The 23,632-nt window shown below is 55.0% G+C and overlaps 3 protein-coding genes across 8 annotated transcripts in view; 2 read left to right on the forward strand and 1 right to left on the reverse strand.

Moving 5' to 3' along the window:
- The window catches only part of TTLL9 (tubulin tyrosine ligase like 9), a 32,125-nt gene extending 29,939 nt beyond the window's left edge, over positions 1-2,186 (reverse strand). For 2 of the 5 annotated variants that reach the window (XM_066384123.1, XM_066384125.1), the window contains exons 1-2: positions 1,999-2,173; positions 1,538-1,760 (exon numbers count right to left, since the gene is read on the reverse strand). In XM_066384123.1, the coding sequence (XP_066240220.1) occupies positions 1,538-1,555 (18 nt within the window). In that variant the 5' untranslated portion in view covers positions 1,556-1,760; positions 1,999-2,173. Of the gene's footprint in view, positions 1-1,537; positions 1,761-1,998 lie in introns of all 5 variants that reach the window. The other 3 variants (XM_066384126.1, XM_066384122.1, XM_066384121.1) reach the window with 3 other exon arrangements.
- Positions 2,187-2,410: 224 nt separating this feature from the next.
- Positions 2,411-11,064, forward strand: DUSP15 (dual specificity phosphatase 15). The gene is made up of 7 exons (XM_066384135.1): positions 2,411-2,643; positions 3,393-3,426; positions 5,005-5,087; positions 7,238-7,287; positions 8,265-8,339; positions 9,489-9,660; positions 10,526-11,064. The coding sequence occupies exons 1-7, from the start codon at positions 2,623-2,625 to the stop codon at positions 10,796-10,798; spliced, it is 708 nt and encodes a 235-aa protein (XP_066240232.1). The 5' UTR covers positions 2,411-2,622; the 3' UTR covers positions 10,799-11,064.
- Positions 11,065-12,532: 1,468 nt separating this feature from the next.
- LOC136405114 (interferon regulatory factor 4-like) lies at positions 12,533-23,610 on the forward strand. Of its 2 annotated transcripts, none has more exons than XR_010751466.1 (8): positions 12,533-12,893; positions 17,931-18,120; positions 18,397-18,494; positions 19,297-19,405; positions 19,525-19,590; positions 19,802-20,176; positions 20,798-20,896; positions 21,129-21,265. XR_010751466.1 is itself a non-coding variant. In XM_066384128.1 (8 exons), the coding sequence occupies exons 1-8, from the start codon at positions 12,663-12,665 to the stop codon at positions 21,207-21,209; spliced, it is 1,269 nt and encodes a 422-aa protein (XP_066240225.1). In that variant the 5' UTR covers positions 12,537-12,662; the 3' UTR covers positions 21,210-23,610. The 2 variants fall into 2 exon arrangements, 1 of the variants encoding a protein (XP_066240225.1); XM_066384128.1 differs by having other exon boundaries at positions 12,537-12,893; positions 20,778-20,896; positions 21,129-23,610.
- The last annotated feature ends 22 nt before the right edge of the window (positions 23,611-23,632 follow it).

Below are 23,632 nucleotides of genomic sequence, written 5' to 3' on the forward strand. Positions count from 1 at the left end.
GACATTTCCCTGCCTATCCGTCTCAATATAACACAAGGAGAAGCAAATATCAATGGAATACAGTGGGAATCCTAGAGACAAACACTGTGTGTGTGTGTGTGTGTGTGTGTATGTGTGTGTGCATGTGTGTGTGTGTGTTAACTTGATGTACAATCAAGGGGGCATCACGGGAAAAGGATGGGGGACTCAGTAAATGGCATCAAGGCACTATTTCCTAGGAATCCATTATTTTGCACACTACGATGAGCCATTGAAGGGTTTTAAGAAGGAAACAAGGAGAGACCTGCATTGTAGTATTTTTTTCTTATTGGTTTTTTGTTTGTTTGGGTTTTTATTTTTTTTATTTTTCTGAAGTTGGAAACGGGGAGGCAGTCAGACAGATTCCTGCATGTGCCGGACCGGGATCCACCCAGCATGCCCACCAGGGGATGATGCTCTGCTCATCTGGGGCATTGCTCTGTTGCAACCAGGGCCATTCTAGTGCCTGAGGCAGAGGCTATGGAGCCATCCTCAGCGCCCAGGCCAGGGAGGGGAAGATAGAGACAGAGAGGAAGGAGAGGGGGAGGGGTGGAGAAGCAGATGGGCGCTTCTCCTGTGTGCCCTGGCCGGGAATCGAACCCAGGACTCCTGCACACCAGGCCGATGCTCTACCACTGAGCCAACCGGCCAGGGCCTCTTATTGGTTTTATAAAGCAGTCACTTCATGACTTCTTTATAGCAAACTGGGCTTTGCAGAAACTAATGCTTTCAAAGGATAAACAGTCCATATATGTTAAATGTGATCAATCTAATAAGTACATCTGGGTTGTTTTTTGTTTGTTTATTTGTGTGGTTTCTTGAGGTCTTGTAACCTGCTAGAGAGTTCTTTTGTAATGTGATTGGATTATTTTCCCAACAACCAAATAGGAGTTCAAAGGGCTGTTATAATTTCCCCTTTATAGGTGAGAAAAGAGACCCAGGGGCATTCAATTGCCTTTCTGGGTTCACAGAGCTGCTAAGGCCTGGGTCATGATGAGGGACTATATTTATCAGCATTTCTTTATGTCATCCATGGGGTGGGGCATTATGGGAAATTCAAGTCAGACATCAGCACATCTTTGGTGCAATATTTCATCTGGTGTCTAATAAGCATTTGTTGAATGGATGAATAATCCTGCTTTCACCTCTGTGGCACAGGTGGTGATTTTCAAGGCAGGAAAACCATAATCTCTTGCCTGGGCTGCCACAGTAACCTCACTGGCCTCCCTGCTTTGCTCTTTAATCTACACTCCAGATAGAAACCAAAGTGATGGATTTAAGATGTAAATTAGATGATAGGACTTCCCTAGTTAAATTTCCCCATTGGCCTCCCATCATACCAAAAACAAAACAAAACAAAACAAAAACAACCCTAGCCCCCCCCCCCCCCCACTGAAGGCCATACATGGTCCGGCACACTCCACCCCTTCTCTCCTCTCAGCCTCATTCTTACCCCCTTCCTTTGCTTCCTCCCCTCCAGTTCCACTGGCTCTTTCCAAAGGTCAAATGTTCCACCTACCACAGAGCCTTTGCCCATGCTGTTCTCTCTGCTGGAAATCTCTCCACTCTTTAAATAGCTGGGTCCTTGACCCTGGCCAAGTAGCTCAGTCGGTTAGAGCATCATCCTGATACGCCAAGGTTGCGGGTTCGATCTTGGTCAGGGCACACCCAAGAATCAATCAAAGAATGCATAAATAAGTGGAACATCCAATTGATATTTCTCTCTCTCTTTTCCTTGGTCTCTAAAATCAATAAGAAATTTGAATGAGGTACCATCCACATAGAGGTCAAAGTAGACGGGAAGAAGGGAGGGATGGAGGGCGGGAGGAATAGATGGATGGATGGATGGACCACTGAACGGTTTAACTAAAAAATGAGGACAAGTGGTTGTGTGAGTGGGGAAGGAGGATGGTTGGCTGGTAGGGTGCCTGCATGGGGAGTGGGCCAGGACCAGGGGCTACAGAGGAAGGAATTACCCACTTTCCTCGTCTCAGACGAAATCTGAAGAACAGAGGACCCATAGCGATCGAAGTCCAGTCTCCATCACGTTTCTGCTAGAAAACAAGCCAAAGGAGCCAGGTGGTCAGCCCCAGGGCCTTCAGGGAAGCCCAGGCAGAGCGGGACCTGGGATCTGAGTCTCTGTGCCCTGGCCGGGGGCTCTTTCCGCCCTCCCCAACCCGCCCGAGCCTGACGGTGCCAGGGTGAGGGGAGCGCCCTCGCCCCCACCTCCGGAGGTATCGGCCCCACGCGGCCCCAACAAGCTGCCGTTGTCCCGTGGGCCCCGGGCCCGGCACACTGGGGCTTTGTCCAGCCCCCCGCTGCGACCCGCGGGAGGGGGCCCCCACATGACCGAGGGGGTAGGAGGAGCCTGCGGCGGTGGCGGCGGTGGCGGCGGCGGCTCTACCATCACGTCCCTCCCTGGCCGGGGGTCGGCGGGCGGTGACGGCGGCGGCGGCTGGGCAGGGCTGGGCGGGGCCGCGGACGCCAGGCCCCCTGCTCCCAGCCAGGCTGCCCGCGCCGGGCCTGGGCCACCAGGGCAGCTGTGACCCGAGCGCTTTCCGGGCTGCGAGCGAGGGGTGCGCCCGGACCCCCGCCCCAGGGATCATGGGGAATGGCATGACCAAGGTAGGTGGGCGGGGACCTCGCAGCCCGCACCTGCCCGCCCCCAGCCCCCGCCGCGGCGCCAGCCTGGGACTGGGTTGCTCCGCCTGCATCTGACCTTCTGGCTCTCGCTGAGTCTCGGTGTGTCTACCTCTCCAGCTCCCTGCGACTCTGAGATCATATCTCGCTGCGTGTCTCTCTGGGGCTGTATCTCTCTAATTCCGTCTCTCTGTGTCTCTGTCTCTCTCTGACTCTGCCTCTCTCTCTCTGGTTTCTGTCTCCCAGTGTGTCTGTCTCTGCCTGTTTCTGTGACTATTTCTTGCTGTGCGTTTCTGAGGCTCCTTGTCATTCCCAGACTATCTCTGAATCCCTTTCTCTGTCTCTGTCTCCTGTATCTCTGACTCTGTGGACTCTCTGTCTGGGGCTGTTTCTCCATTCTTTCCGGCTCTGCCTCCTGTTCCTGCCTTCCCGCCCCCTCCTCCTCAGAACTCCCCACCACCCGCCCCAGGCAGCCTACCTCTCCTCTGCCCTCTCCTCCTGCTCCTCCTATCCCCTCCCCCTAGGTCTTTGTCCCCTTCCTCTTCTTTCCTCCCTGGTGCCCCCTGTCGTGGCTCCCAACCCCTCTCACAGACCCAGGCCCACCAGAGACAGGAGAGTGCTCCCTAGCCCTGAGGTTCAGACACCCTTCGTGGGGGGTAGAGAAGGGCTGCGGCCTCCCAGCTGTGGAAGGCCCAGCTCCCCTAACCCGCTGACTCCGCCTGTCTGTCCTGCAGGTACTTCCTGGACTCTACCTCGGAAACTTCATTGGTGAGCGCTTCCCACTCTGTCCCAAGGCCATGGCACTCTGCCCGCCCCAGGCCCCGGTCCATCGTTCATGCTTTAGCCCACTCGCCTTGGAGGCGCTCAGGAATGGAGCTGGGGGCAGGGAAATGATGCCAGGCTGGGAGGGGAAAAGAGCTGGTGAGGACTAAGGGGTGTGTGGGTGGGAGAGTGTCTCCAGGGCAAAGGGCTCAGAGTGCTGGGCGCCGGGCGGGTGGGCACCTGCTCTGAGCCTCAGCCTCCCCCTTAGCACAAGGCCCACCGCCTCTGAAGGCTCCTCTGGCCCTGAGGTTCTGGGTCGAGGTCTGTTTGGTGTTGCTTCTAGCTGGGAAGCTGGGGACCCTTCCCCCCACAACTTCCTCCTCGCTGGACTCTACCTCAGAAACCTTATTGGTCAACACCCCCACTTTGTCCCAATGCCCTGGCATTCTGCCTGTCCCAGGCCTCTGTTAAGAGACAGGCTGGTCCAGGGTGTGGGGGACCCAAGGTGAGAAAAGTCATTTCCATCTGCAGAGTCGGAGAAGGCTTCAGAGAGGAAGAGTCCTGTGAACTGAGACAGGGCCTTGCCCATCCACCCTGTCCCCCACTGGCTTCTGTGCTCCACTCTCATAAACCCTCCACCCCTCCCTCCCTGGAGCTACCTTTGCAGCTCACGTCGCATTGCTTTCTGAGTATTTGGGTAATAAGGTCGGAATTCCCAGGAGGGCAGAAGTTGACCCCATACCTCTCTGCCCAGTCAAGGCTGCACATAGTAAGCACTCAGAAAGTGTGTTGAATGAGGATGTGGACAAATGGAGATAGAGGAGACAGGTGTTATTTCCTCTGATTATAAAAAGCCTTTATACACTGGAGATCCAGCCCCTAGAGATGACCACTGAGAGCAGTGTGGGGCATACCCCTGGGTCATTTTTCTTCTCTCTGTCGATACAGCTACGACACTGAAAACAAAAATGGAAACCTATTCTGCATGTTATTCTGTCGCCTGCATTTCCCGTTTAATAACACATTGTGGACATTCTTGGACATCAGTCCATAAAGATCTTTTTAGTGGCTGCATAGTGTTCAGAGTATGAATATACTATTTTTTATCCAGCTCTCTTTTGATGGACATTTAGTTTGTTTCTACTTGTAACTATTTCCGATGTTCTTACTGTTGTAAGCAGCACTGCAGAAACTATCGTCCTCTACACACGGCCTTTGTGTGAGCAAACCTTTCTGTAGACTTCAATTTCCTAGAAGTAGAATTACTTGCGTCAAAGATGTCAGGGGAGGGTGTTCACGATGGAAATACGTGTTTGCATGGAGAAGGCGGGGGTAGGGGGAGATGCCGGGTGTCTTTTGCGGGTGCCCCAGAGACAAGACTGAAGCCAAAGGGTGTGGCAGGGCCTGTCATTGCCAGGAGCAGGAAGTGGCGAAGGAGCCAGGAGCTGGCAGAGGGGTCCGCCAAGGCGGAGAGGGTAGGGTGAGGAGGAGAATTGGGCAGGGAGTCTCGCCTCGCTTGTGCTTGGCCGTCAGGAACACATAAGTCATCCTGCCAGATTGGCTCCAGCTTCCTGTTTCTTTCAGATGCCAAAGACCCGGATCAGCTGGGCCGGAATAAGATCACACACATCATCTCCATTCATGAGTCACCCCAGCCTCTGCTACAGGTACTTCTTACCCCCATCCCAGGGTTGTGCACAGATTGGGGAAGGGGACTTCAGATCCCCACACACACACACACACACACAGCACCCGTTATCATGTCCCTACTACGTGCCAGGTCCTATACTGCCTCCCTGACACAGGCTAATTCATTCACTCGAAAACTGGCCTGTTCTACATTAGCTTCCCTATTGGATCCTGCAGAGAGGTAAAGTAATTAGCCTGAAGCCACAAATCCAGGATGCTGAGGAGCTGGAATTTGAACACAGGCCATCTGGCCTCTGATGCCTCACACTGAACCATAAAAAGGCTCCAGCTGAATAGGTGACCCCCAGTGGATAATTCTGGGCTCTCTATCTTGCTGTGTGCCCTGGGGCTGTGACTTGGCCTCTCTGGGCCTCTGATCCCTCAGCCCTATTGCCCCCGAGGGGTTGTTGTGAGGAGGCAAGGGGACTGTGGGATGGCGAAGGTGCCTTGCACACCGTCAAGCATGGCTCCTACTGTCACCGTTGGTGCTGGTGTTATCGAGTCCTGGGGGGACAAGATGAGGGCATTTGACCCAGAGGGGGAAAGCAGGGAATCCGGACCACCTGTGCTAGAGTTGGGAGGTTCATCTTCACCACTAATTTTCTCTGTAACCTTGGACATAAGACTTCACCTCTCTGAGCCTCAGTTGCCTGATCTGTAAAGGGAATTTAAAAAAAAAGTTTATTTATTGATTTTAGTGAGAGAGGAAGGGAGGGAGAGACAGAGACAGAGACAGAGACAGATCTGTCCCTGTATGTGTCCTGACCAGGGATCGAACCAGCAGCCTCTAATGCTTTTGAGACAATGCTGTAATCAACTGAACTATCCAGCCAGGACTGTCAAGGGAATTTTATACCCTGAGTTGTTGAGAGCCAAATAAAAGGTGCTTAACAAATTATAGCTGATACAATACAAAATTAATCATACTCTTATCCCATAAACAGAGTCCCTTCCTTTTCATCTGTTACAGTCTCTGTCACCCACTGAAGGGAAAGAACTGTGGGTGGGAAAGGGCTTTGGTGACCTGAGATTCAGACCAAGTTCTATCACAGACTGGCTGTGTGACCTTGTCCAGGATCCTTCCCCTTTCTGGGCCTTAATTTCCCCATGTGTCTGATTTGATGATTCCAAAGGGCAACCTCCAATAATCTGTGATTCTCAGTACCATTCAAGGAAGAGATTTCCAGGTCAGTGGAGTCTGAGTTTGCTCTATAGTGCAGGATGGAGTCATTGGAGTATGCATGGGGAAGGTTGTGAAGTCATGAATATATTTACTAATGAAATGACTGCTTGCAAAATGAACCCATGCTCCTACGGCCCCTCCCCTCCCCTCACAAGCCTCTCTCTCGCTCCATCCATCAGTGAATTTACCAGTCAGGGTTTGATTATGCCGTGCAAACATAAGGCCAAATGTGTTGCAAGTGAAATTGCAAACCTTGCAGAAGGTGCAGGATTGAGTGACCTTGGGGGAAGTGAGTTAGAGGAAGGCTGGACTCTCACAGGAAGCCATTAACAAATGATCTGGCCGGGGGTCCCTTAGCCACTGGCCGTGGGTGGGCCAGGCCCCGAAAAAGAGCCATTTGAGTATCAAACAATTAAGAGACATCCTTGAGAAAATTGATGTTCTTGGAATGTGAGCAAAAAATCATCTTTTTGATCTTGTGTGAAGTAAAGGATGTTGGAGCAAGTTTGTTGGAAAAACTACGGACAGTTCTCTCCTTGATTATTTTAATAATTAGTGCAGAGTTTATAAAGCAAAATTTATGAAGTGTAACTTATTTTCATAATTTTTGTTTTAAGAAAATAAAATCTGTTTTGCCCTTCTTACTATATAATTTGTAATCCTCATTTGGAGAGGAGTCACTTTAAGTGGTCCTTTCCTGGCTATTAAACGAAAGGCCCTTGGATCCTTTTTTTTATCAAGTTCTCAGAAGGTTCTAGAATCACAGATGATCAGAGCTGGAAAGCCCTCAGAGATGGCGTCTGCCTTCTTTGAACACAGGGGACAGCCATGGTGCAGAGAGGGGCAGGAACTGGTCTGGGGTCAGGAGGAGCTTGGAGGCCCAGGCTGGATAAGGGGGTATAAGCAAGCCCCCCTCCCACCGCTCTGTGTGTTTTATACTTTCAGGGCATAACCTACCTTCGCATCCCAGTGGCTGACACCCCTGAGGTTCCCATGTAAGTTCCCCGGGGATGGACTGACAGGGCCAGACAGCCCCCTCCTGTGGCCGTGGGAGGGTGGCTGGAGGCGGTCTGAGGGACGGCAGGCCGGCAAGCTCTCCTGGGACCCCAGCACAGACAGATGCATCCAGCCCCAAATCTGACTCTGTCTCACCCACGCCTTTGCCCGTGCCCCCGACCAAGACCGTCAGCCTCCCAGAGCTGAGTCTTTTCGGCTGTGAATTGGAGAAAGCACCCTGTCTCACAGGATCAGCTGCACCAGCAGATTTGAAAAGGTCAGGCTCAGCCGGTTCCTGGCCTTGGAAGGAAGACATCTGGGTTCCAGCCAGGCTTTGCCGTTTACTTGCTGTGTGACCTTGGACAAATCGCTTTCCCTCTCTGAGAGGGAAAACGGGGGCACGAGCAGCCTCAAGGAGGCTTGCCAGTATCAGACGGTGTGGATCGGGGGTCTAGGACAGACAGGGCCCGCAGTGTAGTGGGGGCTCAGAATGTGGGACTTCTTCTGTTCATGTTAGCAGCAGTGTCTCCAGCCTGGGGGGGGGACCCGGACAGGACACTCCTGCCCCTCTGGAACCTTGCTGTCATCCGTCTTGCTGACCACCACTGTCCCTAGATGCTTGATTGCAGACCCCAGTGGAGGGGGACTCCTATGTCTTCTACCCGTTTCTTTAATGGTCAAGATATGCCCCCCCCCTGTGAAAACAGAGTCCGCAGGATACACTGGGAGGGGCTCCTGCCTCTGTAGTGGGGTCTGTCATGACTGGCCTCTCTTACCACATGAAGCACCACCATTACTGTTTCACATACACCCCCACCTCCTATCATAAAATTGGCCCCCCTACTCACTGTACGTGCTAGCTGACCCAAGGACCCCCAGGATCTTTGTCTCTTGCCATTCCATAAATGGGGAGGGGGGCAACTCCTAGGAAACATGCCTCCCCCAGTGTTCCCTACCCTATTGCTTTCTTCTCTAGCAAAAAGCACTTCAAAGAATGTATCAACTTCATCCACTGTTGCCGCCTCAACGGGGGGAGCTGCCTTGTGCACTGGTGAGTCAAGAGGGAAGTGAGAAGGAAGGAAGGAAGTGGCAGTCCTCGCTCCTGGGCACACACTCATCCTATGGGGAAGGAGGAACGCGTGCCAGCTGTCCCAGTGGCTGACAATCCACCATTCATCTGGTGGAGACTGACAGGGGACTCAAGTCGGGGCTGTGTCCTTTACCCGCTGTGTGGCTGTGGCCACATAGCTGTTTCTCTCTGGGACTGACGTTCCCCTTCTGTAAAATAGGGTAAAGAATGCTGACGGGATGGGCCACTGGGAAGGACAGGTGAGGCCATGCAGGTAGCCAAATGCCCTCCACTCGTTCTGGCTCCCGCCCCTCCTGGCCTTTGAGACGATATAGCGCAGGGCGTTGGAGGACCCCAGGCTGGGAGACAGGACCCCAGAGTCTTCCCAGGAGCCCCCTGGCCCATTTGATGCCATTCACGTCATAGCTTCTCACTGAGCACAGCCCTGCGCTGGAGGCCCAGCCACAGAAACAGCTCCGTCCAGCCGGGTCTCTCCCCGCCCCCTCCGTCCCCTGCTCCCAGTGCACTGGCCAGCTCCCTGTTCTTCACATCCACCGGGCTCCTCCCTCGTGGCCTTCCCACAGGCTGCCCAGAACATTCTTTATTAATCCTTACCCCTCTTCCAAGACTCAGCCTGATGTCAGGTCCTGGGGGACACCTTCCCTCATTCTCCCTGTTCCCCCCTACTAGATTAATTCCTCTTCCTATTCCCCATCCCCTAGCCCCTGGACTCATCTTCAAAGTAATTATCACCACCTGAAAGTGTTTCCCTGTCTCCCGTCTGTCTCCCCCTACCATACTATAAGTACCAGGACGGCAGAGAGCATCTCTGTTTGACTCCCCACTATATCCCCAGAATCTGAACAATAAGAGAGGAACAGGAAGTGTTTGTTGAATGAATGAAGTGATCTTTCACTCAGGCCTTTGATGTGGGGGAACGCCTGGGGGACCCTCCAGGCAGAGGGGACAGAATAGGCAAAGGCCTGGAGGTGGGAAGATAGGTCCTGGCAGGTGCCTTGCGGTTTGGAGCTCAGGAGGCAAAGGTGGGAGAACCGCAGTGGGTAGAGGTGGCCGGCGGGGGGACACAGAGGAGACTGGACCTTACCTGAAGCTGGGGGGGGGGTGTTTCAGCTTTGCAGGCATCTCTCGAAGCACCACCATCGTGACAGCATATGTGATGACCGTGACGGGACTAGGCTGGCGGGAAGTGCTTGAAGCCATCAAGTCCACGCGGCCCATTGCCAACCCCAACCCAGGCTTCAGGCAGCAGCTTGAAGAGTTTGGCTGGGGCAGTTCCCGGAAGGTAGGGGCTGGGGCGGAGTGGGGGGCTCTTCTTTCCCGCTTGAGCTGAGCACCTATGGGAAAGAATTTAGCCCGGGCTTCAGACCTGGCAGAAGGTTTTGGGGGGAGGTCTCAAAACGTATGGCCCTTGAGCTAATAATATATAGCCCCTAGGTATATATTTGCTTGGATAGCCAGCTGTTTCCTTTCCCTTTTTAATTTAGAATTTGAATGCCTTTGGGCCAGACTATGGACACTTCGATTTGATCAGGTCCCAGAACTGCCTGCTCTAACCGCCTGGAACCTGCAGGCATCTGAGCATTCTGCTCCTTTGGGGAGAAATGCTGGTCTCCTACACACACGCACATGTGCGCGCGCGCACACACACGCACACATGCGCGCTCTTGATGAGGCCAAAGCAGTCCCTTCTCTTATGCCCGCTGGGCAGATGGCACAGGAAGATGTCAGGAACTGAGGCCTCTCTGGCAACAGGGGGTCCGATACAGAGAGGAGAGAGAAGCAGCAGGTGCAGGAAGGCCTCATCAGGTGGCAGGCCGGCACCCAGAGGCTTAGCTGCAAGACTTGAGGGCAGAGGCAAGCAAGGCAGAGGCCCTGTGTGAGGGGGCTTGCTGTGCAGGGGGAGAAGTTAGTGTGGTCCCCGCTGTGCAGGCAGGGGGGTCATTTAGCAGGTCCAGGAGATGAAATGTCAGAAGGAAAGTGGGTTGAGGGGGATGGAAACTCCGAGGGGAGGCTGGGAGGATGTTCGGGAAGGCGAGGGGCTTAGCCAGGTGTGGAAAGCGCTCAGAAGGACGGAAGCTATGGGGTTTGTGCAGGGGACCAGTCCGGTGGTCTGGCACCCACCCCGGACCCCCGACATCCCTCCCCAGCTTCGCCGGCAGCTGGAGGAGCGCTTCGGAGAGAGCCCGTTCCGCGACGAGGTGGAGGTGCGCACGCTGCTGCCGCTGTGCAAGCGCTGCCGGCAGGGCTCCGCGACCTCGGCCGCCTCCCCCGCGCCGCAGGCCTCGGCCTCCGAGGGAACCCTGCAGCGCCTGGTGCCGCGGGCGCCCCGCGAAGCCAACCGGCCGCTGCCGCTGCTGGCGCGCGTCAAGCAGACTTTCTCTTGCCTTCCACGGTGTCTGTCCCGCAAAGGCGGCAAGTGAGGACCCCGCGTCTCTTCCTCCCGACTGGTCCCCTGCAGGGGGGCTGTCTGGGCCCCCCACGGCCTCCAGGAGGGCCCAGAGCCCGTGGAGCCCCCGGCGGCCTGATCCCTGCGCCTGCCCCCTGTGCCCCGCCCCGCTTGTGTGCAGTAGTGTGTCCTCCGTCTGTGCGTCTCTGTGTCTGGGCCAGCCTGCTGCAGCCACCTGGTGCCTTAGTCCTTGGGCTGGGGGCGGGGGCACCCGGGCCTCCTCTCTTCAAGGCCAGCGAGTGGGAGTGGGTGGGTAGGTGGGTGGGGGTTGGACAGGCCTGGGGGATATTAAAGAGACACAGAAGCTGCCTGTCTGAGTGCCTCCCAGTCATTGGGTCATTTACTGATGGTCGCCATGGGCCCGACAAGGTGCTAAACATTTTACACGCATCTCATTTCATCCTCTATGAAGTAGGTGTTGCTATTTAACAGATGGGGGAATTAAGGTTGGTGCCCAAAGTCCACCAGCTAGCAAGCGGTGGGGCCCTGATTTGACACCCGGCAGTCTGGCTATGAACCCCACCCTCCTAATGATTACAACTCTGCCCCATAGGAAAATGAAGGGGTCATGTGACACGCTGAAGACCTCTGCTCTGATGTAATTATTTTATGTTATATAGATAGTTTTGTATTTAATCATATGAAATACTTTATGCCCCGTGGGAGCCCTACCAGGCTGAGGCTGAGTCCTGGCTATGGCTACAAGCGTCAGAACTGGGTGGCAGCTGGGACATGGGGACAGAGGACCTCTGTGCAGGTACACATGAGGGACAGAGCAACCAGCCTCCGGTCAGTGCTGACGGGGCACCCAGCTCTGTACTTGCTGCAGAGGGGCCGGTTTCTCTTCTCCTGGAGCCTCAGTTTCCCTAGGTGCACAGCAAATAGAGCAGTTTGAGCACCTTGACCTCTCAGATCACAAACCCCATGTGACAATTGAATGAAAGATACAAACCTTAGAAAAATGCATAGATGTGAAAAATTTGCACGTGCTTTCAGGGAGATCACAGACCCCAACAGGAGCCCCTAAACTCCAGGTGTAGCTGTTGGGAGGCACCCCGGGGCACTGTTTAGGCTCCTGGGCTCTGGGGACAGAGAGATACAGGGTTACATCTTGTCTCCAACACCCGTCAGCCTTGTGACCTTGTTAGAGGGCTTTAACCTCTCTGAGCTTTAGTCTTCTTAACAATAAAAGGAGTGATTACACTCATGTGACCTGCTGTTATGGGAACCAACCTGGCCGCTGCAGGGAAGGCTCTGCCTAGCCAGGCCAGCACTGCGGGGAGCGTCAGTAAATGGGGACTCCAAGGTTTAAGGCGATAGTTCTCCAAGTGTGGCCCATGGACCAGCTGGTTCAGAATCGCACGGGGAACCTGCTAAGCTCTGGTTCTGCAGGTCTGGGGTGGAGGCCTCCCAATTCTGATGGGACTTAGTTTGAGAAGCACCTTTCCAGCCTCTACATAGTCCAGGTTCTAAAAAAGGACTGGTAAGTTTCTGGCCTGCTGGGACGAGCAGTAAACAGGTGCAGGGGTGGGGCAAGGGACGCCTCTGCGTGCCCGTCGCCCCCACACACCCCTTACCCCCTATGGGTCTAGGCGTCCCATGGCGTCTCTAGCCGACCCCCCGCAAGGGGCCCGACGTCTTCAAAGCCAGGCGACACGGGGAGTGGCGGAAGGAAAGGGCCTACCAGGAGAGGGAGCAAAATGGAAAGTGAAACCTGCCTGGCCAGACTTTCGCTTTCACCGCCTCCGTGCTGCCACACAGGTGGCCGCGATCGCCAGGCGCGCTGGGGTCTAACCGCCGCGCGCCCCCGACCTATCCCGCGGATTACTGCGTCCCGGATGGCCGGCGACCCCTGGCGGAGGGAGGAAGGGAAGGTTCCCGACGGCAGGCGACTCATGGCTGGGGCCGGGGGTCCCCTGCGCCTCCGTGACTGGCTGGTGGCGCAGATCGAGAGCGGGCGCTACACGGGGTTGCGCTGGGAGGACGAGGGCAAGACCCTGTTCCGCATCCCCTGGAAGCACGCGGCCAAGCAGGGTTACCAGGCGCAGCAGGACGCGGCGCTTTTCAGGGTAAGGGGGCAGGGGCCGGGGACACCGGCCAGGCCCCAGCGCCCAGGGCACAGACCGACCTACGCGCTGGGTGACCTTGGGCCACTCGCTTGGCCCTTAGCCTCAGTCCTCTCTAGTGTTTTCCACTTATGGGAGACCCTCAGACACCCTTTTATAACAGAATCACTACAGCTGGGTGACCTGCACTGTCCCCACCTCTCAGGGGCCTCTCCAACCTCTCCACAGTGGGGAAACTAGATGCCATTGATGGGACTCCCTCAACTTCCCACCCCCACACCATGCCAACCCAGCAGCTGGGGACATTTTCTGTGTGACCCACCCCACCAGGAATGTCCCCGTTTCCTCAGTCATTAACTTCCTCCAAACGGGCTCCTCCCCATAACATTTAAACTCCAGTACCTCCTGTAAGCCATGAGTCCTGGAGTCAACCAACCAACCACATAGCAAGCCACCACCAGGGCCCCAAACACCGCCTGTCTCCAGCTCCTGACCCTTGTCCTGGAAGAGTCTCCTGGCTGTCAGCTCCCTCCTTCACAGCCCCTCAACTCCTTCCCTCCCTTCCTAACCCCTTCTGGCTTCCGTCCTTCCTGCTGCATTTCTAGGTGCCGAAGCCCAGGATGCCAGCCACCTTGTCTTCTCTGACCCCTCGAGGATGAAAGGAGGGAGTCTGAGGCACCCTCCCTCCTCCTTGAAACACACTCACTTGTTTGCCCTCCCTCCACTTCACCCCACCTTCCTGGCCCCCGCTTCTCAGCTTCCAACCCCTCCCCTCCTATGTGGGGCTCTTGGCATCCACTCCTGGACTTCCCTCTCCCTGTCCCAGTCTCTCCCCCCCCCCCCACCCCACCCCAAGCCTGCTGCTCTCACAGTCCCCAGACCTGCCACACTCAGCATATCCTCAACACCACGCTCATCAGCTCCCCTCTACTAGCAGCACCTGTTCCCCAACATGGGATACTGCACCCGTTGCCACCAGACCCCAGAGCCCGGCACCTGCGCTCTGGCTGCCGCCTCTCTTCCAGTCTCTTTCTGCCCCGTTACCAAGGCCTGCTGGGGCTTCCCGCAGAGCTCCCGGTCAGTCCACCCACTTGAACCCGTTTTCCAGCCTTTCACCAGGACCGCCGCTGTGACCTCACTGAGCTCCCTGCCTCCACCTGTGCCTCAGCTCCCTGCTCAGTCCTCCAGAGGGACCTTTCTAGACGTAACTCTCGCTCTGCCACTCCCCTACTCAGAGCCCTGGAAGGCTCACCGCCCTTGTGCTCAAGTCCCGCTCCTCACCTGGCCTCGTGGCCTCTCAGCCTTTCCAGAACTGCTTCTCGGCCACGTGCCCCGAACCCCGCTTCTCCCAGCTTTAGAGCCAGCCTGACAGTTCTTTCAGTTTCGAAATGCTTCATGGTTCTCTCATCGTTGGACCTTTGCACATGTCCTTCCCTCTGCTTGGAACACCCTCTGTCCTCCGCATTGACCTGGCCAGGTGTCACTGTGCTCAGCTGAAACATGTCCTTCTCCAGAGCGTCTTCCCTGACGCACTCATTCAATGCCTTTATTAAGCTCCAGCTCAGCCCTTCCCCCCATTCACCCCAGATTCCTCCTGCTCCCCCCACTGAAACAACTTTCCCTGTGAAGTCTCAGTGCCTCGTATGAGTCTGTCCCCTCCAGCTGCAGCTGCTTCGGGGTGGTGACACTGAGCGCAGTGCCTGGCACACGGCAGGTGCTCAGTAACTGTTTCTGTGGCCTGTCCCTTAAGACTTCTGTGCTGCTGTTCAGAGGAGAGAGATTCTGTAGGCTGGCACTCCCCATCCTCCTGGCTGCTTTGACTATCCCTCAGCCCACCACCGACACACACACACACACACACACACACACACACACGACTCCCTGGCTTCACCCCTTCCTTGTGCCCAAAACCCACGGGGTAAAGCTTGGCCTTTAAGGACATTCATGATCAAGCTTTGACCTGTCTTTTCTTCCTTAATTTCTCTTCCCCTTGCCCCCATCACACACAGTTAAGTTGATCCTCCTTATTTGTGGGTTCTATATGTGCAAATTGACTTACTTGCTGTAATTTGTAATCCTCAAATCATTACCCAGGGCACTGTTGCGGCCATTCACAGACATGTGCAGAACAGTCTAAAATCTGAGTCACCGAGAACACGCACATTCCCGGCTGAGGGGGAACGGGCGACGTCTGCCTTCTTTTGTCTGCTCTCAGACTATAAATCAATGTCCCTTTCACAGTCTATCTAGTGCTGCATTTTAAATATTTTTGTGCTTTTTGTCGGTGGTTTTACAATTGAAAGTGACCCGCAGACTACGCAGTGCTGAGGTGCCGTCTAGTGGTTCCTACGCACGGAATCCTATGACACACCTTACGGAGAAAATACAGGATTGGGCAAAAGTAGGTTTATGGTCGTTTATATAAAAAATAATGCAATAATTAATAAATAATACTGCAAGAATAAAATAAACTCTGTGCTTCACATACACCTGTAAATCTACTTTTGCCCCACCATGTCTGTGTGTCAGGGAAGCTCCGTTCAGGCATCCATAGAGTTTTGTTGGCTGTGAGTTCAGTGTCAATGAATCAACAGTTTATATCAGATAAGGCAGGGGTCCCCAAACTACGGCCCACGGGCCGCATGCGGTCCCCTGAGGCCCTTTATCTGTCCCCGGCCGCACTTCCGGAAGGGGCACCTCTTTCATTGGTGGTCAGTGAGAGGAGCATAGTTCCCATTGAAATACTGGTCAGTTTGTTGATTCAAATTTACTTGTTCTTTATTTTAAATATTGTATTTGTTCCCGTTTTGTTTTTTTACTTTAAAATAAGATATGTGCAGTGTGCATAGGGATTTGTTCATAGTTTTTTTTTTATAGTCCGGCCCTCCAACGGTCTGAGGAACAATGAACTGGCCCCCTGTGTAAAAAGTTTGGGGACCCCTGAGATAAGGTATCCTGCAGAAATACGTATAAAACAAAGTTAGGTATTGATCAGCTGCTGAAAGGCTGTAAACAGCCTCGTAGAAACCTAGCTCCGTGCTTCTCTAGGAGCAGTGGTTCCGGGTTCGCTCCTTCGAGGGGTGTGTAGATTTTCTAGAACATAACCACCACACATAATGAGGATCCACTGCGCCATTCCCTCAGACACACACAGCTGGCTCCGTCCAGCGACACCAGGCTCCGCGCTGTCCCCTGAATGCACCAGGCCCTTCTGCACTTCCTGGCCTTTGCTCAGGCTGTTCCCCCGCTACGAATGTCCCTCTCCACCTGGCAACATTTTGCTCACCCTTCAAAGCCCAGCTAAATCTATTACACAGATATTTAGAGAGTGTCTCTCGTGTGCCAGGCACCACTCTAAGTGCTTGGGGACACAGCACTTAGGGACACATGAGACTTAGGAACAAAACAAAGATCCCTGTCTCCTGATGATAGCCCCACCCCCCGCCCTGTGACCAGCTTACCTTTGAATGAGAGTATCTTTAATATCATGAATACGTGCTAAACACTTTACATAGCCTGTGCATCTTACCCCCGCCACAACCACGTGAGGTTAGGAATCATCCGCACTGCTTAAAGACAACAAAATCAAGCCTTCAAGGTCTCCTCACTGGCCAGTGGCATCAACATGGGAATGTGACTGTGCTTTGGTGTCCATGCTTCTTTCCCGCTGGGCCTGAGGGCAATGACTGCGTGGGATTCAGGAGTTAAACCCCACCCCCAGCCCTGAATGTGATCAATGCCAGCACTACATCTCCTTTGACTACTCTGCCCCAGCCACTCTGGCCTGCCTTGAATCTATCGATCTTTTCCTACCTCAGGACCTTTGCACTTGCTACCCTTCTACTAAAACACCCTTCCCCAGCTCTTTGTCTGTCTCCATTCTCCTTTTCATTCAGGCTTCAGGTCAAATGCTACCTCCTCCAAGAAGGCCGGTTCTGGTCACCTTCTCTAAAGTAGCCCCTAATATTTCTTACTTATTTATTTAGTCCCTTAACTACAACCATCATTCTAATGTGTTTAATGAATATTTTGAGTGTCTACGCTTTACTGCAAAGCGGGCATTGTTATTTTGTGTGTGTTCTCTCTGTATACACATCGTGTGTTGTAGGTCTCATTCTGTGGCTTACTCTTCAGTCAGAATCATGCTCTGAATATCTATTCTGGTTCTCTGTACATTTAATTTGTTGCTCTTAGATGCCATCTAGACTCTACAGTGGACACCCATCACATACACACACTCATCCACTTTCCCAGGGATGGGCACAAGTTCACCTTCCAACACCACAAATAATGCTACGGTCGATATCCTGGCCCTGGTCCTCTGTGAGCCTCCGTGAGAATTCCTTATGAATCGGGATTTCCCTGCACAGAGCATGTTCCTGCTTAACTCCACTAGGCATGCCAGGTGACCATCCACACGCTCTGCACCCACTCCACCCCTACCAACCGTGCCCACGTCCCAACCAACTCCTGGCATTATCCAAGCCTGGCAAGTTTTTGTTTCCAAGCATTCTCTGCCCCTGGAAAATTTCCTCCTACGTCACCTCCTATTAATTCCACAGTTTTACATCTTACTTTTGGTTTTTTAATCATCTGGAGTTCACGCTTTGTGTGTGGCAATAGGTAGGGATTCGGTTTCAGGGTTCTCCAGACAGCAAATCGCCACCGTTATTTTATATGCCATCATCCCGCGTATTTTTTATATATCACAATCCATGATTTGGAACATAGCTGTTACTAGTGAGCAGCTTGCAGCTGGCTGCTCCCATTAGACTTGAGTTCCTTGAGAGCAGGGTCCAGGTCTGTCTCGTTCTCCATTCAGTCTCTCACTCGGGCTTGGCACAAAGTAAGATCTCAAAGGAATATGATGTGTCAGATGGAGGGAGGGAAGGAGGAAGAGAGGAAAGGATGGAGAGGTAGAGGGACAGGGTCAGAGGGAGAGAGAGAAGGGTGGGAGGCAAGGCAGCCCCTCACCTGTTTGCATAACACCAGCCCCCCACCTCACGCTACTCCTCCCCAAGTACCCTTGCTCACCCCCAGGCCTGGGCCATATACAAGGGCAAGCACCTGGAGGGCGCCGACAAGGAGGACCCTTCCACTTGGAAGACCCGGCTTCGCTGTGCTCTCAACAAGAGCGCCGACTTCTGTGAGGTGCGGGAGCGCAGCCAGCTGAACATCTCCAGCCCCTTCAAGGTCTACCGGCTGGTGTCCAGTGGTGCTCACGGCCCAGGTACCATCCTACCCCTGGTGGTGGCTCTCTGGGCAACGAGGACCTCGCTTTGCACATCTGTAACAATGGGGAAATGGTGGACTTATTGAGCTTAAACTCACGGGCAGGTAAAGACAGAAGGACCCTTAGACCACTCAGGTCATCTTCCCATTTGAAAAGGAGGAAACTGAGGCCCAGAGAGAGGTGGGTCTTGCCTGAGATCATGCCATGAACTGGGGTCCTCTTGTCTGGAATCACCTCCGTTGAGGGGGTTCCTGTGTCTCTAACTCCATCCAGTTATCGGCGCTCGTGCCTCCTCCGAAGAGGAGGGCGGTCACCGGAGCCAGCGGGAGCCCCCTGGAGGAGAGAGGAAGCCAGCCTGTGGGACAGACCAGGTCAGTGTGTCCTTCCAGCGTCTGCAGCGGTGCCAGCTAAGTCTCCTGTCACCCAAGCCACACTCTCTGTGGTCTCCCACACAAGACCCCTCCCCTCCATGCCCACTCCTCCTATCAGCGCTGCCATCGTTTGGGGGGTCCATCAGTCGGTTCACTTTGCCTCCATCATCTCTGGCTCCTTCACTGGTCCCGTCACTGCCATCATCGTCAGTTCCGTCGCTCTGTCAGCATCTACCCGATTGTCTCCAAATCCACCCTCTGGCCCCTATCATCACTGGGCCCCTCACTCTGTCCCCAGTCACCCGGTGAGATCCAGTTCTACCCACTGGATGCCCTCCACCTTCATCACCTTGAGCTCTCACTGTTGCCATAGCGGCGTCATTTCCATCTCCATCACTGTATCGCCCCTCTTCTCTACATCCCGTCACCTCTCCCCATCAGCCGTGGTTCATCGCTCTGTCCCCAGCCCCCCACCAGTCTGGTACATTCCCCTAATGCCCCTATCAGCATCCATTCCATCACTCTGTCCCCCGATCCCTGTCCCTCCTGTTCCCCATCGCCCCGTTCCCTCCCAGCACCTGTTCCCCCGTCACAGTGGGCTTCAGCTCTGGTCCTATCAACAACTGACAACAACCCCCTCCACGCCCTTGACCTCTGTGGCAAGAAGGGTCTTGAGCTCCGAAACCTCCCAGCCCCTGTCAATCCCAGCTGGCCTCAAGTCTGCCCCGGCCTCCCTCAACCCGAGGGCAGCCACCCTGGAAACTCCTCTCCCGTCCTCACAACCCTGTCTCCTGATGCTCAGGCTGGCTCTGGATCAGCCGCAGAGGATAAGGACAAGGAGCCCCCCAGGCGGGCCCGGCAGGGCTCACTGCCACCAGCAGCCCTGCTCCCAAGCCCTTTGGCTGATCACAGTATGTACTGGGTCTCCTCACCCACCCCTGCCTTTCTCCTGGCTTCCTCCGGGACCTTGATCTAGGGGTCAAGGGACCCAGGGGGAGGTGGTGCCTGACTGCTTCCCCTCCGTCCCCAGGGTACCAGGCACAGGATCCCCCACTCCACTGGAGCTCTTCGCCCTTTGAGGACTTCAGCAACCCGGGTAAGGAATCTGATGTCCCCACTGCGCAGGTGGTCCCAGACCCTCGTTTCTACTGGAAGTGACAATCAGTTACCACCGCCTCACACTGCTAAAATTATCACATATCGGGAAGAACCGCCAACATTTTCTTGAGGTGGGGAGGACCTCAGGGTCCCCTGCCCCTTTGCGGGAGGCAGGTGGGAGCTGGCGCCTCCTCTCCCCCTTTCCTCAGACTGCTGGCTGCACGTGCGACTGTTCTACGGCGCCGAGCTGGTGCGCGAGGCCACCGCGCGCACGGCCGAGGGCTGCCGTCTGAGCCCGCGGGCCGCGGTCGCCTCCACCGCGGAAGGCCTGCTGGGGCCGCCGCCGCGCATCGCGCAGGTTCGCTTTCCGGAGCCGCCGCCTGGCGCACGCGTGTTGCAGCGCCTGCTCCCGCACCTGGAGCGCGGCGTCCTGCTGTGGGTGGCGCCCGAGGGCGTGTTTGCCAAGCGCCTGTGCCAGGGCCGCGTGTACTGGCGCGGCCCGCTCGCCCCGCACCGCGCGCAGCCCAACAAACTGGAGCGCGAGCGCACGTGCCAGCTGCTCGACACCCGCCGCTTCCTCGCAGGTAAGATGGCGAAGGAGGGGCCGCTGGTGGCGCAAGGCCGAGTGGCTGGACACAGGGGTGGAAGAAGGGACGTGGACAGAGGACAGTGGGCACACGAGGTGTAGGAGCAGGCGAATGGACTTAAGGATGCTGGACATCGGGTGGATATTGAAACAAAGGACCTGACACAGAAGCACCGGGAGTGGGAACAGATCTGGGCATCAGGAGGGCTGGGCACAGATATTGACAGACATACAGGAGAGACAGTCAAGGAGCAGGCTTGAGGCATGGGCATAGGGCTTGGGCAGATGCATTGGCACAGGCTGTTAAGCATAGGATGGGGAACAGGGGCACTGGGCACGAGATAGGCATAGGTGTGTGGCAACGGGCATGGGTGGGCATAAAGATGTGGCAGTGAGCATGGCACAAGGCATGGGGCATGAGCACTGGGAGTGGACGCGGATGTAGGACATGAGACAGGCACAGGGATGTGGAAGTGGACATAGGGCATGGGCATATACAGTGGGGATGCAGGCTCACAGGACAATGGGTATGAGCACAAGGTGGGCACCAGGTGGGATGCCCCATCTTGGCCCAGCCCCTACAGTCTTAGTGCCCGTAGAACTACGGGCCCACCTGCAGGATGGCTGCCCGGAGCCCGAGTACCAGATTCGTCTGTGCTTTGGTGAGGAATACCCGGGTCCCCCAGACCAGCCCCAGGAGCGGCTCATCATGGCCCACGTGAGTCACCTCCCCCACTCCGTTGGAGAACCACACCCCCCAACCTCCTAACGGCCCCTCACTGCTCCCTCCGGTCCCAGCTCCGCCCTTGATCTGCTACGTGACCCTCTGGTCCGTATAACCCTGCCTGTGGAATGCACGTGGGGAGGGGGCTGTCACTAGGGCGGTGGGCACATCGCGGATGGGTTAGGGAGAAAGCTGGCTCATTGCCCCACCTTCTTCCCCCTCGCAGGTGGAGCCAGTCTTCGCCAGAGAGCTCCTCCTGCACTCAAAGTACCACACCCACAGTGCCCGGGCAGTGGCCGGTCCCTAGTTCCTGCATCCCGGATGGCATCACTCACCTGATGGTGTGGCTGGGTCAGCCCTAAGTAGCCACTTCCTCCTCTCCTACCCTCTATAAAGTCAGCCCCTTACGGGGTGCGGAGCCCATGCCAGCTCTGCCCGAACTGAGCCAGTGACCTTGGGGCCTCCCCTCACCCACTGCCCAGGTGGGCTGGGGTAGCGGAAGCTGATCGTGGCCTTCGGCCTCTGCGCTGCGGCGACGTAGCCCTGGATCGCGGTGCGTAGGCGGAGGGACGGCACAGCTGGGCCTGGGGTGGCCGGCGGAAACAGAACTCGGCCTTGCGGTTCCGGAAACAGCAATTCGGGCAGAAGAAACCAGAAAAACTTCCATCTGTTTTTTGAGAGCCCAACAGGCCTATAGCGTTTTATCTAAAGCAACCTTGCTTACCTGCCATCGATCCATTATAAAGTTTGCTTAAACTTGAGTTTACCAAAAATTAGATCCTCAGGGTTGTTTAGAAGGGGCTCAGAGTTTCAGACCCTTCCCCCCACCTGCCACTAGGGGCATCTGGGGCCCCACTTCTCTTCTTTCTGGGTGTGTGTGGTGGGGGAGAAGGCCCCGGAACAGAGGATTTGGCCTGAACTTGGGACTTTGGATGCTAACCTCTGAACGCCCAGCACCCGGTAACGCTTTCTTTGGAGAATCTCAGGCAGGCCCCCAAATAGAGCCCCAAGGCAGAAGCTAAAGTGGGAGCCAGGAGTCCAGCCCCTCCGTAGCTGCTTCAAACATTGTAGGAAGTTCTTGAGACTTGGGAGGGAGCCCCTCAACCGTGGAGGTGGTTGACCCTGCCCTGTCAGTAAGTTACCGTGTTCTGCCCCAGGAATCAGACCTTGCTCCCTTTTCTGATTTCTGACTTTATAGGACTCTTTTTACAGAGGGCAACAAAATGAATCTGCTTTAGTGATACATTAATAAGCCACTTTTATGGGGTGGGGGGGGACTGTAAGATTCAACAAAGGACAGAAGTCAATCAGTGTACTTTTTTAATTCATTCAACAAATGTTGACTGAGCACCTGTTTTGGGCCAATGCTGGACACTGGGGATAGAGCAAAACAATATGGTACTTACTCTTCTTAGGGTTCATAGCCTGTTTTCCAGGGGTCCCCAGGGACTCTTCTCTTTCCCTGCCTGTCATAGGAGGGGTGATGTTAAGGGATTATAAAATCCTGGGTTAAAATTTTAGCTTTTTCACTCGCTCGCTGTGTGACCTTAAGCAAGTTTCTTAACTTCTCTGAGCCTCAGAGTTCTCATCTATTCAAAAGAACCTATGACGACTGGGTTGCCTGTAGTTGGGAGAACATGGAGGAGGCTGCCCCACCCTTCAGGAGGCCTGAGTGTCTGCACTGGGTTTTGCTGTCCCCCAGCCCAAGACTGCAGCTGGCAGGGAGCTTCAGTTCAGAGTGACAGTCCTCAGCTATGTCCTACTCTGTGCTAGGCCCTCAGAGGGTGCCGGAGTCTGCATAAGGGGGCCCGTTGCCTTCTCACCGCAGCTCGAACAGAAGAGGGGTCACCAGCTCCACTGGAGAGATGGCAAACTGAGGTTCAACCAGGGTCAGGGACTTGCTTGAGACACCTCTTGGGAAATGGGACACCTCTGCCCAAATGTCTGTCCTCCCCACATCAGTCACTAGAGGGTGCCAGGGCTCAGCAGACCGGTTTGGCTGGCTTTCATCACTATCCTAGGCACTCCGCCCCACATACACCCTAGTGAGAGGAGGGCAGGGAGTAGTGTGACCTCAAAGGCCCTACACTGTGGGGAGCAGTAGACCACAGGCCCGGGAGAAGAGGAGAGGAGAGGAGAGGAGAAAAGGGAACCGGAGTGGGAGTGTGCGAGGGCCTGGTGGCTCTTCTCACGGAGGCTCCCAGGTCTCCAGCTCAGCCCTTAGACTCCAGGTCTCCCCTCTCTCATCAGAGTGGACTGTCTCTGCCCCTCCCTCTCTCACATCTGTGCTTGCGTGTGTCTCTCTCTGTATCTACCTTTTCCTATCTCTATAGATTTCTTCATTTCTCTATTTCAGTGATTCTAACTTGTCCTGTGTATTCTGTGCATGCATGTGTACACATGTGTGCGGTTTTTCTCTCTTATCTTTGTCTCTGTCTCTGCCTCTATCTCTCCGTGTGTGTTTCTGTCTCTTCTTATGTCCCTACCTCTTTATCTCTGTCTCTGTCTCTACCCCCTCACTATCTCTGTCTCTTTACATCTCTGCCTCTATCTCTTTCTGTTTCTGTCTCTTTTTTACCCTCAGTGTGACATCCTGTCCCGCCCCAGCCACCACCACCAGCACACGTGGGCCGGGGGTCTCAGTCCCTTCCCTCCCAACTCCTCACCCCTGGCAGCTGTTCAAAGCTTCCCAATCCTGGCCTCTCCTACCCGCCCCTCTTGGGCCTTGGA

The sequence above is a fragment of the Saccopteryx leptura genome, chromosome 5, assembly GCF_036850995.1.
Source record: "Saccopteryx leptura isolate mSacLep1 chromosome 5, mSacLep1_pri_phased_curated, whole genome shotgun sequence".
Taxonomy (NCBI): Eukaryota; Metazoa; Chordata; class Mammalia; order Chiroptera; family Emballonuridae; genus Saccopteryx; species Saccopteryx leptura.

Bases quoted from the DNA above. Each gene is read 5' to 3' on its own strand.
- DUSP15 (XM_066384135.1), top strand. From the start codon at position 2,623: ATGGGGAATGGCATGACCAAG. The intron at 3,427-5,004 runs GTGAGCGCTTCC...TGTTTCTTTCAG, and splicing joins CTACCTCGGAAACTTCATTG to ATGCCAAAGACCCGGATCAG. The intron at 8,340-9,488 runs GTGAGTCAAGAG...GGGGTGTTTCAG, and splicing joins GGGAGCTGCCTTGTGCACTG to CTTTGCAGGCATCTCTCGAA.
- LOC136405114 (XM_066384128.1), top strand. From the start codon at position 12,663: ATGGCCGGCGACCCCTGGCGGAGGGAGGAAGGGAAGGTTCCCGACGGC. The intron at 18,121-18,396 runs GTACCATCCTAC...AACTCCATCCAG, and splicing joins CAGTGGTGCTCACGGCCCAG to TTATCGGCGCTCGTGCCTCC. The intron at 18,495-19,296 runs GTCAGTGTGTCC...CCTGATGCTCAG, and splicing joins CAGCCTGTGGGACAGACCAG to GCTGGCTCTGGATCAGCCGC.